This window comes from Zophobas morio, unplaced genomic scaffold (assembly GCF_036711695.1).
Source record: "Zophobas morio isolate AGI-343-1 ecotype UQ-CSIRO unplaced genomic scaffold, CSIRO_AGI_Zmor_V1 ptg000064l, whole genome shotgun sequence".
Taxonomy (NCBI): Eukaryota; Metazoa; Arthropoda; class Insecta; order Coleoptera; family Tenebrionidae; genus Zophobas; species Zophobas morio.
Window position 1 is genome coordinate 219,974 of NW_026972169.1, and position 12,727 is coordinate 232,700.

General features: G+C 41.6%; 4 protein-coding genes across 11 annotated transcripts; 2 read left to right on the plus strand and 2 right to left on the minus strand.

Annotated features, from left to right (window-relative positions):
* Nucleotides 1–92: 92 nt before the first annotated feature.
* On the plus strand, nucleotides 93–1,879 carry LOC135143574 (dnaJ homolog subfamily C member 2-like). Its single transcript, XM_064075462.1, has 10 exons — nucleotides 93–114; nucleotides 164–282; nucleotides 333–449; nucleotides 575–719; nucleotides 819–995; nucleotides 1,054–1,182; nucleotides 1,236–1,301; nucleotides 1,357–1,507; nucleotides 1,561–1,746; nucleotides 1,800–1,879. Exons 4-10 carry the CDS (start codon nucleotides 594–596, stop codon nucleotides 1,805–1,807), a joined length of 843 nt encoding a protein of 280 aa, XP_063931532.1. The 5' UTR covers nucleotides 93–114; nucleotides 164–282; nucleotides 333–449; nucleotides 575–593; the 3' UTR covers nucleotides 1,808–1,879.
* On the minus strand, nucleotides 1,490–2,601 carry LOC135143575 (ubiquitin-conjugating enzyme E2 N-like). 2 transcript variants are annotated; one of them, XM_064075464.1, is made up of 6 exons: nucleotides 2,541–2,601; nucleotides 2,424–2,489; nucleotides 2,186–2,366; nucleotides 1,987–2,127; nucleotides 1,867–1,917; nucleotides 1,490–1,785 (listed from the first exon to the last, which is right to left on the minus strand). In XM_064075464.1, exons 1-5 carry the CDS (start codon nucleotides 2,559–2,561, stop codon nucleotides 1,877–1,879), a joined length of 450 nt encoding a protein of 149 aa, XP_063931534.1. In that variant the 5' UTR covers nucleotides 2,562–2,601; the 3' UTR covers nucleotides 1,490–1,785; nucleotides 1,867–1,876. The 2 variants fall into 2 exon arrangements, with proteins under 2 accessions (XP_063931534.1, XP_063931533.1); XM_064075463.1 differs by having other exon boundaries at nucleotides 1,490–1,917.
* A 1,403-nt stretch (nucleotides 2,602–4,004) lies between these two features.
* LOC135143573 (arf-GAP with SH3 domain, ANK repeat and PH domain-containing protein 1-like) lies at nucleotides 4,005–7,989 on the plus strand. Of its 4 annotated transcripts, XM_064075460.1 has the most exons (20): nucleotides 4,005–4,289; nucleotides 4,346–4,418; nucleotides 4,471–4,613; nucleotides 4,931–5,002; nucleotides 5,050–5,115; nucleotides 5,168–5,275; nucleotides 5,339–5,440; nucleotides 5,496–5,556; nucleotides 5,605–5,669; nucleotides 5,718–5,819; nucleotides 5,886–6,012; nucleotides 6,067–6,158; nucleotides 6,215–6,311; nucleotides 6,379–6,512; nucleotides 6,570–6,655; nucleotides 6,718–6,799; nucleotides 6,856–6,985; nucleotides 7,043–7,325; nucleotides 7,385–7,490; nucleotides 7,550–7,989. In XM_064075460.1, the coding sequence occupies exons 1-20, from the start codon at nucleotides 4,032–4,034 to the stop codon at nucleotides 7,844–7,846; spliced, it is 2,484 nt and encodes an 827-aa protein (XP_063931530.1). In that variant the 5' UTR covers nucleotides 4,005–4,031; the 3' UTR covers nucleotides 7,847–7,989. The 4 variants fall into 4 exon arrangements, with proteins under 4 accessions (XP_063931530.1, XP_063931529.1, XP_063931528.1 ...); XM_064075459.1 differs by having other exon boundaries at nucleotides 5,496–5,669; nucleotides 6,718–6,815; nucleotides 6,872–6,985; XM_064075458.1 differs by having other exon boundaries at nucleotides 5,496–5,669.
* Nucleotides 7,990–8,089: 100 nt separating this feature from the next.
* On the minus strand, nucleotides 8,090–12,291 carry LOC135143561 (tyrosine-protein phosphatase non-receptor type 23-like). Of its 4 annotated transcripts, none has more exons than XM_064075438.1 (23): nucleotides 12,214–12,291; nucleotides 12,081–12,167; nucleotides 11,819–11,934; nucleotides 11,499–11,599; nucleotides 11,254–11,341; nucleotides 11,099–11,174; nucleotides 10,890–11,034; nucleotides 10,759–10,829; nucleotides 10,590–10,706; nucleotides 10,411–10,536; nucleotides 10,250–10,353; nucleotides 10,086–10,195; nucleotides 9,911–10,024; nucleotides 9,749–9,858; nucleotides 9,663–9,695; nucleotides 9,421–9,606; nucleotides 9,184–9,356; nucleotides 9,079–9,125; nucleotides 8,956–9,028; nucleotides 8,825–8,905; nucleotides 8,681–8,773; nucleotides 8,494–8,604; nucleotides 8,090–8,447 (listed from the first exon to the last, which is right to left on the minus strand). In XM_064075438.1, the coding sequence occupies exons 3-23, from the start codon at nucleotides 11,884–11,886 to the stop codon at nucleotides 8,183–8,185; spliced, it is 2,292 nt and encodes a 763-aa protein (XP_063931508.1). In that variant the 5' UTR covers nucleotides 11,887–11,934; nucleotides 12,081–12,167; nucleotides 12,214–12,291; the 3' UTR covers nucleotides 8,090–8,182. The 4 variants fall into 4 exon arrangements, with proteins under 4 accessions (XP_063931508.1, XP_063931509.1, XP_063931507.1 ...); XM_064075439.1 differs by having other exon boundaries at nucleotides 12,063–12,167; XM_064075437.1 differs by having other exon boundaries at nucleotides 12,081–12,159; nucleotides 12,214–12,290.
* Between the last annotated feature and the right edge of the window lie 436 nt (nucleotides 12,292–12,727).

Below are 12,727 nucleotides of genomic sequence, written 5' to 3' on the forward strand. Positions count from 1 at the left end.
TTGTTAGCTTTTGATGATTACATTCCTGAAGCAATCGAGGGCGATTTCTTCGAAACGTTTGCTCCAGTTTTTGAGAGAAATGCGAAATTTTCGATAGCTAAATCTGTTCCTAAGGTTTACTGGGTTTCAAATTGCTAGCCTCGTTGCTTACTATTTTAAACAGTTGGGAACTTTAAATTCTTCAAGAAATGAAGTTGAGAAGTTTTATAATTTTTGGTATAAATTCAAAAGCTGGAGAGAATTTTCTTACTTAGACGAAGAGGATGTTTCAAAAGCTACAAAGTTCTTTAATTGCAATTCCCCGTAGCAATTTTTTAGTATATTTAAGCTAGTCGAGAAGAAAAGCGTTGGCTAGAAAAGAAAAATAAAAATGAAAGAGCTCGAAGGAAGAAAGAAGAAAATCAGCGCATCTTAAAGTTGGTGGACACCGCCTTCAAGTTGGATCCCCGGTAATCATAAAACTCTGATTATTACTTGTAGCATTACTTATTAGAGAATTAATTTTCACGTAACTGTTTTGATTTGAAAAGTCGCATTTATCTACATATAAAGTTATTTTCTTATACTTGTAAAGCGTAAAGCTGTTTAAAGAAATGGAAAGAAAAGATAAGGAGGCAGCGCGGCAGACCAAGCTAAGGGCGGCTCGCGAGGGAAAGCTGAAGGCTGTTAGAGGAATCCCCGACTGTAAGCCTTCAGGAGTGGGCGTTCCTAAGAAAGCGGTAACTTTTATAATAACGAGTTGACTTTATTTTTTTTTTGTGAAGATGCTCTCTGGCGCTCGTAGTTTCAGGACGATGAAACCTTTTATTTTTTTGTAGATGGTGGAAAGGAGAGAAAACCAAAAGGCACTTGACACAGCTCGCAAAAAACAGCGGGAAAACTTTCTGAATAAAGTCAAGTCGGTTAAGTTCTTTTGTGCCCCGGAAGTTGACTTTAAGCAGCATATCAATAATATGCAACGAATTACGAAGTTTGCAGAAACGGTCGCTGCAGAGGTTGCTCAGCTACCCCTTCGGTTTTTCAATTGTTGGATTTTTTTTGTATTGTTTTTAGAAACTTGAAGAACTGATAAAAGACTTCAACGAAATGGACATTATGCTTGCCGTTTCTGAAGCAGAAAACACCAAACAGAACTCGCCGGACGCTTCTGAACCTTCGCCGAGCGGCGAATATAAGAGGCGGGTTGGTCTTCTACCATTGCAAAAGTTGTTTAGAACGAGATCATAGTTATGCAGTGCAGCTTAATAAAGGCTGAGACCGCTGCGAACCGACACGGCGCAACGCACGTATGGACTAGCAAAGTATAGGACATCGTATCTCCTTTGTTTATCTATACTAACTGTTGGATTTGTGCAGGAACTTGAATTATTATTTAAAGCACTAAAAAAGTTCCCTTCCGGTTCGTTAAATAGGTGGAAAAATATTCAAGACTTCATTACTACTCGCTGCGAAGGATCTACTTTGCAGGAGAAAGACATCGAGCGGAGCAAAGCCTTCTATCAGGAAGGTTAAACTTACGAGCATTTCCAGCTGCAAAGTTTTTTTAGCGAGTGAAATCAGTATTATTGGATTCAGATCGGTCAGGAGCGAGAAAGGAGGCAGGGGAGGCCTGGACGTTGGAACAGCAGAGACAATTGGAAGCGGCTCTCCTTAAGTATAAGGGTGTCCCGGGGGAGGGGGGAAGTTCGATAGGTTCGCCGCGGAGGTCAACGGAAAGAATAAAGCCGATATTTAACTCGTTTCAAAGTAAATGTATGGCCGCTCTTCTGTTTGTTAACGCTGATTCTAACAACGTTAAGATGGTTGAGCAGTTTAAATGAAGCTTATAGATAAAAACTCGGAAGCGAAAAGTTTATAAAGTTTTACAGTTTTCGTTCTACTTCTTTTTGCAAGCATATATTTCTGTCCACCAGCGAGCTAAAAGAGAGTAGATAAAGAAAAAAATAGAAGTTTTTTATCTAATTGAAGGCTGGCATTTATGAAAACCTCTTTCTAAGGCCAACTTCTCGTTAGTTTTCCAAATCTCAGCAACGTCGTCAGAAAGAGGGTCGTCAGGATTAGGTACAGAAAGCAAAACTTGAATGGAAATTAAAACTTTGCGGATTTGTAGTGCAGGGCTCCATTGATCTGAGAAATATAATATTTGCAAGCAAATATTTTTAAAATTATTAGTAATTTGTAAGACCTTTTAAAATGTCAAGGCAAATCCGACCAAGACTGTCAATGTTTGGATGATAAATCTTGGTAAGAAAGCGAACTTTGGGTGGTACCATAGGATAACCATCAGGAAGGAACAACTCCAACTGAAAGTTTCCGCCGGCGTAAGGTGTATCCTTCGGGCCATCCATAGTAATATGGAAGTACCTCTATTTTGAAAAGCTAAGTATTATTTAGTAGAAGAAATACTAATAGTGTTTGTTTACATAGTTATCTGGATCCGGCGAACATATAAAGCCTGGTTCTGGATCTTGCAACAGCAATAAAGTCTCCTTAAATATACGTTTAAAACTATTAAACTTGGCATATTTTACCATATAAACCTTTTGAATTCGCATTTCCATTGTTGTTATCTATTTAAACAAATAAAATACTCTTGCTCGCACTTTAAAGACTTATATATAACAATAACTTAATATTTTTGAATTTGTTCTTTCTAATACGGGCGTTCATGTATCGTGTGGTGGAATTATGATCGGCATAAAAGGGTTAGCCTTTTCCACATGTCGAAAATAGGACGCCCTCCGCGCAAGGAGGCAGTACTACGGCATTGGTATTTGTTAGCTTTATTGGGCTCCTTTTCAAGTACGCGAGAAATTTAATTTAATGGTGGCTTCATAATTTAAAATTGTTTTTTGCAGGTCTGCATAGGTAACTATTTTAAAATTTATTCACCTCATGGCACAAAACGAGGTACGAGTAATTAAGTAACTATTTATTTTTTATTGGGTGCCTTTTAGATTAATTGCATTAATTTATATGGTGAATATATGTATAATTTTAGTAAAACCCCTCTGGGATGAGGAGCTGATGGCCGGGTGACTGGCAGCGGTGCTGGTAGGTGCTTAATACTGCCTCTCCGGTGGGGGTTTTAGCGGTTTTCCAACACATTAGACCGGATGGCGGGAGTCCGGGCCCGATATTTTCAGCATTTTTGTTTTTTCCGTCGGGCAGGCATAATAGAACTTTAAAGAGCGTAACACAGGTGGGCCTTCGCCCCCCAACTTCCGCAGAAAAGGGGAATTCATTTTGAGCGGATTAAGGCCTGAAGAAAACCGGCCGTAGTATGCCAGTGCTAAAAAAACAGCAACAACACTTTTTTTCTAGCCAATCCTTGGTGAGCGCTTGCTTAGTTTGCTTAAAGGAGTTTCTTATTTTCAAACTACTATTTGACTTCCTTGAACTAAGAATAAGCGCATAATTAAACATAACAGAATATATAATATTTATAAGGATTATAGTTTAAAATAATTTTTATTGCACACAGGCTTCCGAGGGATATTTAAATTATTTTTCAAGTGTAACATTTAATATAGTCATTTGATATTTTTATTCACGCAAATACTAGTGAAATGAGTCTGCCTCGATCTACGCGCTTTTTAAAAAGGAAATTTAGACAAATTAGTACTTGAAATATTTATAAAAATACTGTTGCGATTTGAACAATTTATCACTATATATGGATCTGTGTAGACAAAATAGAGAACGTTAAAGTTATAAAAGAAATTAACTAAAAAATGAAATGGCTGCATTAAAATAAATTAAATTTAACAAAACTGGTCTTTCCTATTATTAAAATGACGTTCTTACAACTTTAAGAATTATGTAGGCATGGGCCCCGTGATGATTAAATTTTAAAAATTGTAGTTTAGCCGCCGCGAATAGCTTTCCCGCTTTGCTTTATCACCGAAAATTCAGCTCGAACTTGCATATGTCACTGACGACTTAGAATTGGTGCATTTTTATTTTTAAAGCTTCGTGTGTAGGGTGCAACTTGCTGGAAGAATTTATAAAAGGTTGTGAATCTAAGCAATATGAAAATTAATAAGAATCATAATGGTGGAGAGCAAAATCTTCAGAATTTAGTTAAATCGCCTGCATTACCGGATTTAACTCCAGTCGTTAGAAATAGGGGTTCTATCAAGTTGAAACCAGAACTCGGTGAAATTTCTTTTCAACTTGCCCTGGAAAAGGAATTTATTAATAGTATTAACTGCGATCTTAAAAATTCAAATAACGAGTTTTTAAAGTCTTTTAAAGAATTTCGTAGCATTTTAAGCAGTGTAGAGGAAGTAAGCGCTTTAATTTTATTGTCAGAATTTTAATATACACACTTCTTTTTTGTAAGATGCTTGAAAGCAAAAGAAAAGCCTTAAAAGCTATTGCCAAGAACATGAAAAATTTGGTTTCGGCTTCTGAAGGTTTGTCCTTATTATTTATAATCTTTTTCACTTGGCCACTATTTTTAAATAGTTATGCTACAGAATGAAACTTCTTTTGCCAAAGAATTATCAACATATGGAACTCTTCAACTCACTCTTGGTGGCTCCAAACTTCACGAATCTTACTTGTCATTTTCGCAAAAAAGTGAGGAATTGGTCGATCTCCGACACTTAGTGTGTATTTACCATTCTAAAAAATTATTGCCTTTTTAAATCAATTTTATTATTTCTAATAATACAATTTTTTAAATACGTGCAGTAGTAACTGCTTTTAAGCAGAGATAATTAATATTAAAGGTTTCAAAAGACATAGAAGAACGTTACTATACACTCTTATATAGATTTTAGCTGCAGAGCTTTTTTTATTGCTCTGCTTTCTGCAAGTTGTGTGAAAGTATAATTAAAAAAATATCCAGCGCGTTAATTACTAAACGAAATAGATTAAATTCAGCCGTTTTGTGCTATTATAGTACTGGTATTGTTATTTTTAGTTTGTGAAACAAGCATTGTCGAGAGCTTGCAACGCCCTTGACGAGTTGATGAGGGTGTATGGTTCTGACCTGGTATGCTTTGGTCCTTCAACAATATATCATCTAATCTTTACTTTGAGGATTACAAGAGAAAATTTGAGAAGGCTATAACCAGGTGGAAACACAAACGAGGTGAAAGGGGAGAGGTTTTTATATATAGATTGAGCGCTGCACTGATTTCTAAATCTTCTACTTCAGGTTGACTTAAAGGAAGAGAAGGCTCTACTGCAGCTGGCAACCTGCGAGTATTTGCTCAGCCTCAAAGACTTAAAGGCTAAAAATGAGCTTTTTTTCCTGTTAACTTTGGTAGATTTCTGTGAATTTTAATAATTGTCACCCGTAATATCTTGAACCTTCTTCGTTTCGTAGACGGATCTGTACGACTCTCAGCTAAAGTTTTTTGAGCTCGGCTATCAATCTCTTAAACAACTTGAGCCTTTCTTAAAAAACCTTTCGCTAGATCTTGAGCAGGCAAATTCTTTATTTACTAAAATACTACAAGTATTTGAACTTTTGATTGGAACAGGAGAACTTAGTTTATCTCAACGAACGCCAAGACTTGCTGGCGCTCCAGAAAAAACTGTCGGGTAGTAAATTTTTTTCTTCTGTGATCTTTAATGCAGTTTTTGCTTTAGACAAACTGGGCCGTCTTCAGCCGGAGCTATCTAGCGTCCTCCATACTGAACACGCCTCTAAGGAAGTCGTACTCGTTGGATCGCTTCCTGTTGCCCGCTGATTATTTCTGTAGACCTGCGGGTGGGTATACCAGCGCCACCATAAGAACTTCCGCGTGTGGAAGAAGCGCTGGTGCTCTGTTTCCGGGGAGCTGCTAAGCTTATCGAGCTCCTGGGTAGGGTTGCACAGCTGTCGTTTTCCCTTGGTCGCCACCAATAAATTTTATTTTTTTTATCACGAGGACTCCAGTAGCTTCCGGTCGATCTCCCTTATAACTTGTACGGTACGCGATGAAGCTCAAAAGGACAGGCGCTTTTGCTTTCGGCTGATTTCCTTGCGGAAAAGTTACATTTTCTCCGTGGCTTCTGGTTATTGCCACTCGCCCGGCATGGTTCTTTTTTTACAAGAGTGAGTTTTGTTAGAGGCGGAACAGAAGTCCTGGGTGGAGGGTATCAGAAATGCAATCAATGAGTCTATTACTGCGGCATCTGCCCGCCAGAACCGCGGTAACGAGGTTAGTTACGCCTTCTACATCGGAAAACATTGCAGGATTGGTCCATTTTTATGCAGAAAGACGCTCAGGAAACTTTGCTAGAGAACGCCAGGTTACGGAATGAGACGGCCACGCTTCCCGGGAACGGAGAGTGCGCGGAGTGTGGAGCCAAAAGTGGGTGACCGGCTGGCTAGGCTTAGCCCGTTTTTCCTCCTTACTCCTTCCGTTTCTCTACTGCAAGACCCAGTCTGGGTCTCTCTGAATTTGGGGATATTCCTGTGCATTGCGTGCTCCGGCATCCATCGGGAAATGGGCGTCCACATATCGAAGATTCGCTCGTGGTACCTCGACAAGCTGAGAGTTCCCGATCTTTTTGTCTCCCTTTTCGTCTTTGCTCTTTTCCATCACCGACACTGAAGATGCGGACTGCAGATATTGAAGGCTATAGGAAACTTCACGAGCAACAGAGTCTATCAAGCCCGCCTCGCTGCACCGATGTTGAACGAAAAGTCATGCATGTACCACATCTTGTTGTACATCCCTTTTCTCCTCAATTTGTGACTGTGCGCACCCTTTTGAGGCAAACTCGAAAGAAATTTATCTATGCCAAGTACCTTTACAAGAAATTTCTACCCGCTTCTACCTGGAATGAACATTGGCTGGTGCTGTCCCTTGACTGTCTTTCTAATATTTTCGCCTCCTATTGCTGTCTTTGTAGCGAATATTTATTAAAGCTGTGAAGGCGGAGGATGTTTACTTATTACTGCTGTTACGGGCACACAACAAAGACCTGACCACTCCGATTCCCGTCGCCTTGGTTGAACAAGTCCTCTCTATCCGCCTGTTTGGTAGGGCCTTGCCGCTCCTTCCAATAAACACTCTTACGCGACCCTTAAAAACACCAGGAACTTCCCGCTTCTGTGAAGTGAAATCCCTGCCACTTCGCCGGAAATATTATGATACCTCGTGCTCGTTACGGCCAATTAATTCATTGCCCCCCACCCGTCCGGCTACAACAGCGGGCCCCTCGACTTTTTTGCGCGAGAAAGATAAAGTCACGGGCCTGCACCTCGCGGCAACTCTAGGCTTGACCGTACTAGTGCTGTTCTTCGTAAAGGGCTGCGGCCAGGACGTCGATGTGCGGACGCCTAAAGGCTTGAACACACCCCTGCATTTCGCCGCGGTCGGGTGCGGCTCTTCATTGCGCCCGCTAACCTCTAAGCTTACGGCGTACTTTCTTTACGCAGCCAGCACGTCGAAACTGTGAAGATGCTGCTGCTATGTAACGCCAATGTCAACATTGAGAATGGTCAAGGAAAGACCCCCAGAGACCTAACCATCGAATGCTTTGCTGTTATTTATTCGCTTTAATGTTTGTTCCCCTCTAAGCCTTCTGATTCGCGCAATCATAGCGCCAGGGCGTTGACGGGGGTGGAGAGGCAATCGAGGACACCACAGAGACGGACGACTCGAATGATGGCTTAAGACATCAGGAGCATAGCGGGAAAGGCAAAGTACTCAAGTCGGCCAAGCAAATTGCTCAACTGGTGGCGGGAGAGGGCGGCAGGTGCTGTTCAATCAATATCAAAAGCTGGGGCGCAGCCAATGAGTACTTGAAAGAACACTTCAATAAACTGGAGTCCGTGCGGCAAGACCCGTCTCCTGTCTCTTTTCGAAAATTTCCTCGAATAAAAGAGGCTTCAAAGTAGACACCCGCTCTACAGATCTGAATGGTGAGCGGTTATTGTTGGTCAGTTAGCATCCTGCGCCGCCCTCTCAGTTGGTTTCTTAGTTGCGGCGTATACACCACCATTACCAGCATTTTTGCTGCTAATAGCAAATAAAAGAAATAAAAAACTCCAATAAGCTTGACCTGCCGAATTTGAAAAGACGGCGCTCGTACCTTTTTAACAAGCTGTCAGCTATTTTCTCAATATAAAAAAATAACTAAGTTCCGTTGTCTTTTGATCATTTATTAGCGTGTTAGTTAAGCAAAAATGGTGACTTTTTCCAAAAAAACTTTTTAAAAATTGCGCTTCTCGATTCTACATGTGGCTCGGCGGCTGTTGTCCCCCTGCTGGCTTGGGAGGCAGTGGGGGCGCCCCCGGGCTTCTCCGAGTCGTAGGTTTCGTACGAGAGCTGGGCCTAGCAGGTACCTCAACTAGCTCAAGGAGGTTCTGATGACTGCTCCTTACTGGTCCTGCAGGCCCTGCATTGCTCACAGGACCTTCTTCTGGTATTTGCCGTTGATACCGCTGCAAGCGCGTTAACAGTCGGCGTTGGGCACCGTTACTGTAAACGTCTTCTCCGCTAATTCCTGTCAGTGGTCAACCAAACTTATTAAATGCTAAGCAACCTGCTGGGCCCGATGGACTCCGGGATAACCACCTCGAGGTTAGCAAAAGGAACAATGGGCAAAGCTCCTTCGTTTAAAGTCAGCGCCTCAGACTTCTTCAATGGCGGCGATCTTGAAAAGTAGAATTTGTTAACTAGTAAACAACGTGCGTGTGTGCAGGTTAGGTAGTCACTGGCAAGGTATGCACTTTTGTAAGCTAAAAGACGGTGCTGGTTGATATTGTCGAGGTTCTGCAGGGACGGGCGGCGGCAGTCTTTTCTTTTTAGGGCTGCACTTTGCACTTTTGCGAGAAAATTAAGGCCAAGTATCATGCAGCTTTCTGTAAAAAAACCTCTCGGCTTTCTGTAATAAACACATGTCCCAAAGTCGAGTAGCTTCAAGTTTAGCTTCCGACCAAAAGGATTCGCTCTCACTAGAAACAATGAGGGCGCCTACTTAGATCGGAAGACACGTGTTGTTGACCTCAGCAGGTCGATGAGCTGGATATACTTCTCGCTGTCCACGTTCAGCCTTCTTACCAAGTCCCCAAGCGCGCCTTGCGAGCATGTTCATATGGGTGCGGAGCTACAGACTATAGAAAAACACCTCCGCCAACGTTCATGAAAACTGCTGCGGCGGCGTCCGAAACTGCCCTACGTATGTAGCAGGCAAAGGGAAACTACGCAGGGGTAGCGGTTAACGACAGCTAACTTCAAAAGGGGCTGCTGAGCAGAAAGATTGAGCCTGGCCGTCTCTAATATATCGTTGTACTTCTCGAGTTCGCTAGTAATGATCTCTTCTTGCATTGCCTTTCTTGTATGGCCCTCCACGTGGGGATTCGCCTCCATTTCAGAAAGGCGGGTGGTTATGTCATCTTCGGTAATCTTTAAAGCGAGAAGAAGCGGGAAAAGAAGCGCAGAGCACGGTGCAAAACTTCGAGAAGGTCACCATCTTCCTTAATTCCACTTCAATATCACTTCTGTGGAGCAACATCTTCTCGATGCGTTTCATTAGGCCCTGCAACTGCACGCGGACCTGCTGGGAAGCCTCAAGTGCGGTAGAGGGCAAAGAGGGAAGGTTTTCTGGAAAAGACGGCTGGCACAGCTTTTCAATGCTCTCCCGCACAGAACAAAACTGAGCGAACGGTAGAGTATAAGGAAATAAAAGCCGGAGTTGCACATACTACAAGCCTCTTTCCGTAGAGCCACGTTGGATTTGAGAGCCTGCATAGAAAACAATAAGTAGAGCCGCCTACTGGGTTATTCAACACACGGACAGCATGAACAGCCTGAGTAATTCCGTTTCTTTCTCTTATAAATTGCTCATTCGCCACTGCAAAGGCGTCGAGATCCTTTGGAGAGACCGCTTTAAGTTTCTTGACTATCTCTGTTAAATAGTGGATAAAGCAGTCTGGGAGGGATGCGGAGAAGAGAAGCACCCAAAAGTTCCAGGGAACAGTTATCAACCGCCATTAGCCGGCGTGCATACTCGCGTGTAGAAACGGCGAAGCACGCCTGCCTTTTTTTAAAGAAATATCCGCTAAAAGAAAGTTCTAGTCACGACGAGGAGCAAAGAGTAACGGAAAAAGTGGTCGAGGGTTATACAAGACGCACCACTTTCCAGCGCTCTGGACACGTTTATATCTGCCAGACGGCGCTCCAGCTCAGCTGAGGCCGTTTGAAAGTCATCGGAAACTTGTCTAAGAAGTTTGGCCTTCTCCTCGCTATAAGGCGATACCGAGTAAGTCCGCCTGGGGTAACACTTAGAGACTGGTCACCTGTAGGCGGAGAGGGACAGAGTGATGTCCAATGAAACAAGGCCAGAGAACAGTGTTTTGTCTACAAGCACATCCATATTGTACCCCCATGGATACTCAGTAACCTGGAACAAACAGGGAGGGGACGCCTCGAGGTTTATTTTTATTAAGCATGTGAACACTTTCGCAAGGGAAAACGACTCCAACGGCGGGAGCGACGAGACGACGGTTTCATGGTAGATTGTATTGTTATCTTCGAAAGCCCTCTCAAATTTTTCAGCCAGCTCCTTCACAAGTGCGGCGACCACCTAGCCGGAGTCTAGCCCTTACATACAGTTTAATCAAGAAAGAGAAAAGTTACGCCAGCGATGAGAGGGTGGCTTTTGGAGCTGTCCAGTCCCCTTTTGAGGGTTTTGGCCTTTTCTGCCGCCCACTTGAGATGTGCCACAGAGAACCCGTACTCGCCCTCCCCCTTTAACTTGGGAGCAGTACCATATTAAGTAGTGCTGCTGCCCGCTGCATAGAAAAACCTTCTGTCCAGCGTAGTACAGCGCTATTATATAAAACAACTCTTCCTTCACTTTAATAAGCTTCAGATGTTCTGTTGAAACGCAGAACATCAAGTTAAAAAGGCGGGCAGATTGAGCCAGCTTATTTGCACCTTCTGTGACTAATAGGGATGGCCCAGGTGCCGTTGCGGCAGCCTCAGAGTAGTACTTTGAGCACTGATAAGAAAGCTTGGACACAATGGACGGTCTTATCCCCGCAGACAGCGAGCGCTCAAAGAAACACTCTTGAGCTTGAGCCTTAACGAAGCAGCGAAAGAAGCAGAAGAAGCGATTTTTTCCAAGGCGTATCGCCAGATACTACCAAACAGAGCAACTTTAATCGGTGGGCGGCGGCTAATAGGATAGAGTGCTTCGCAAGCTTGGAAGCGTTGAGCAACCTAAGGCAAGACGGAGTAGGAGAGCTTCAGAAAAGTGCACAAAGCCAAAAGCTCATGCCCACGAGCTAATAAGGAAGACCTTGAAGCATACTCATAGGCGCCAGCAGCCTTTTGAAAAAATGCGCAAGCTCTTTTAGGACCTTCAGCCGCAGTTCGATCCACTTGCACTAAGTCAGTCGAAAGTCCATAAAGCAGCACAACATAAACTGAAACACAGACTAACAAGAAAACTTGCTTATATGCCAGTAGACATAAAGAATACAAAACAATGAGAATAGCAGTTTTGAGTTATACTAATTTTTTATTAAGGCACGCGAATCCAACCTCCTAGAGAAGAAAAAATGGCTCCTATCCTGAATAGAAGCATAACAGGTTCTTCGGTAAACACATCCACCGCCAGCTTAGGAAAGGCCGAGTCAGTATACCTGCGGAGTGTACGATAAGAGAAAGGTTGTGAGCGCAACTATCTATAAACTGTGAGTTTTTAAGAAGGGGGTAACTAAGCGGGTCTTATCTAATATCCTTAAAACAAAGATGGATATATTTTTATATAAATACTTATAAAATTAAGACGTTTCGAATTAAATTAAATTTTTTTTATTATTACTTTGGCTAAACAGAAGTGACAAAAATATTTATTATACCAAAGACTCTCTACTTCACAATTTAAAAACTTTGTAGTAGCATATAAAAGCTGTCCACTGTACTTCATAGACCTTTCGAGAACTTGCTCTAAGGAGTACCCCTCCTTGAAAGTTTCCTTGAATTATAAATTTACAATAGATATTAACTCTTGCTTTCTTAATGCCATGATAATAAGTATGCAATATTATAACTTATTGTTACATTTATAAGGATTGTTAGTTAAGGTTTATATTTTTAATTAACCTAATAATAGCAACTCACATTTCTTAAGCTCTCAAAAAACTCAAACTTTTCCTCGAAAGTTTCAGGTGCCAGTTCGTACTTCTTGATCACATAATTCCTTAAACTCTAACTTGACAATAATAATTTACCATAGAAACGCTGAATTGTAAACCTTAAATAAGGAGATAATTCAACAAAATCTGACTTCAGTATAGGTAGTGATTTCATTTCAAGAGGAGAAGAAAGAGAACTCAAACACATTTCAATATCCTCTCTCCACAATTGTATACAAAAAGCTATCTACTACCCTATCACTCCACAGCCTGCTTGCCACCCCTGGCATGCCAGCGCGAGGGGAAAATTACGATTTAAAATACAATAGCTCGCTCTGTTCGACTTCCAAATATTATATATTGCAACCGCAATAACTTTTTTATAAAAAAAGTAGCTTTTTATTAGACAATTTATTATTATATAATAAATTGAAACCAATGTTATACTGTTATAAATAGTGAGTACGAATTTTAATTATGTAAGGATCCAAAACCTTAAAGATGGTTCACCTCCTTATAAGCTTTCCTCCCTTTTTAGTGTGATGGGTAATTTAATCCGTTATAAATGCCACGAATTTAATGTGATAAAAATAAATCAAAATTTAAATTATTTATTTTTTAGTTACACTACTT

Coding starts and splice junctions, on each gene's coding strand:
- LOC135143573 (XM_064075459.1), top strand. CDS start 4,032: ATGAAAATTAATAAGAATCATAATGGTGGAGAGCAAAATCTTCAGAAT. Junction 4,419..4,470: donor TTTGGTTTCGGCTTCTGAAG/GTTTGTCCTTAT, acceptor ATTTTTAAATAG/TTATGCTACAGAATGAAACT. Junction 5,276..5,338: donor TTTTTTTCCTGTTAACTTTG/GTAGATTTCTGT, acceptor TTCGTTTCGTAG/ACGGATCTGTACGACTCTCA.
- LOC135143575 (XM_064075464.1), bottom strand. CDS start 2,561: ATGGAAATGCGAATTCAAAAG. Junction 2,367..2,423: donor CGCCGGATCCAGATAACTAT/GTAAACAAACAC, acceptor TTTTCAAAATAG/AGGTACTTCCATATTACTAT. Junction 1,918..1,986: donor GAAGTTGGCCTTAGAAAGAG/GTTTTCATAAAT, acceptor ACTCTCTTTTAG/CTCGCTGGTGGACAGAAATA.
- LOC135143574 (XM_064075462.1), top strand. CDS start 594: ATGGAAAGAAAAGATAAGGAGGCAGCGCGGCAGACCAAGCTAAGGGCG. Junction 1,183..1,235: donor GCGGCGAATATAAGAGGCGG/GTTGGTCTTCTA, acceptor ATAGTTATGCAG/TGCAGCTTAATAAAGGCTGA. Junction 1,302..1,356: donor CGCACGTATGGACTAGCAAA/GTATAGGACATC, acceptor GGATTTGTGCAG/GAACTTGAATTATTATTTAA.
- LOC135143561 (XM_064075437.1), bottom strand. CDS start 12,269: ATGAAATCACTACCTATACTGAAGTCAGATTTTGTTGAATTATCTCCT. Junction 10,707..10,758: donor TGTACTACGCTGGACAGAAG/GTTTTTCTATGC, acceptor ACTGCTCCCAAG/TTAAAGGGGGAGGGCGAGTA. Junction 9,607..9,662: donor ACGTGGCTCTACGGAAAGAG/GCTTGTAGTATG, acceptor CCGTTCGCTCAG/TTTTGTTCTGTGCGGGAGAG.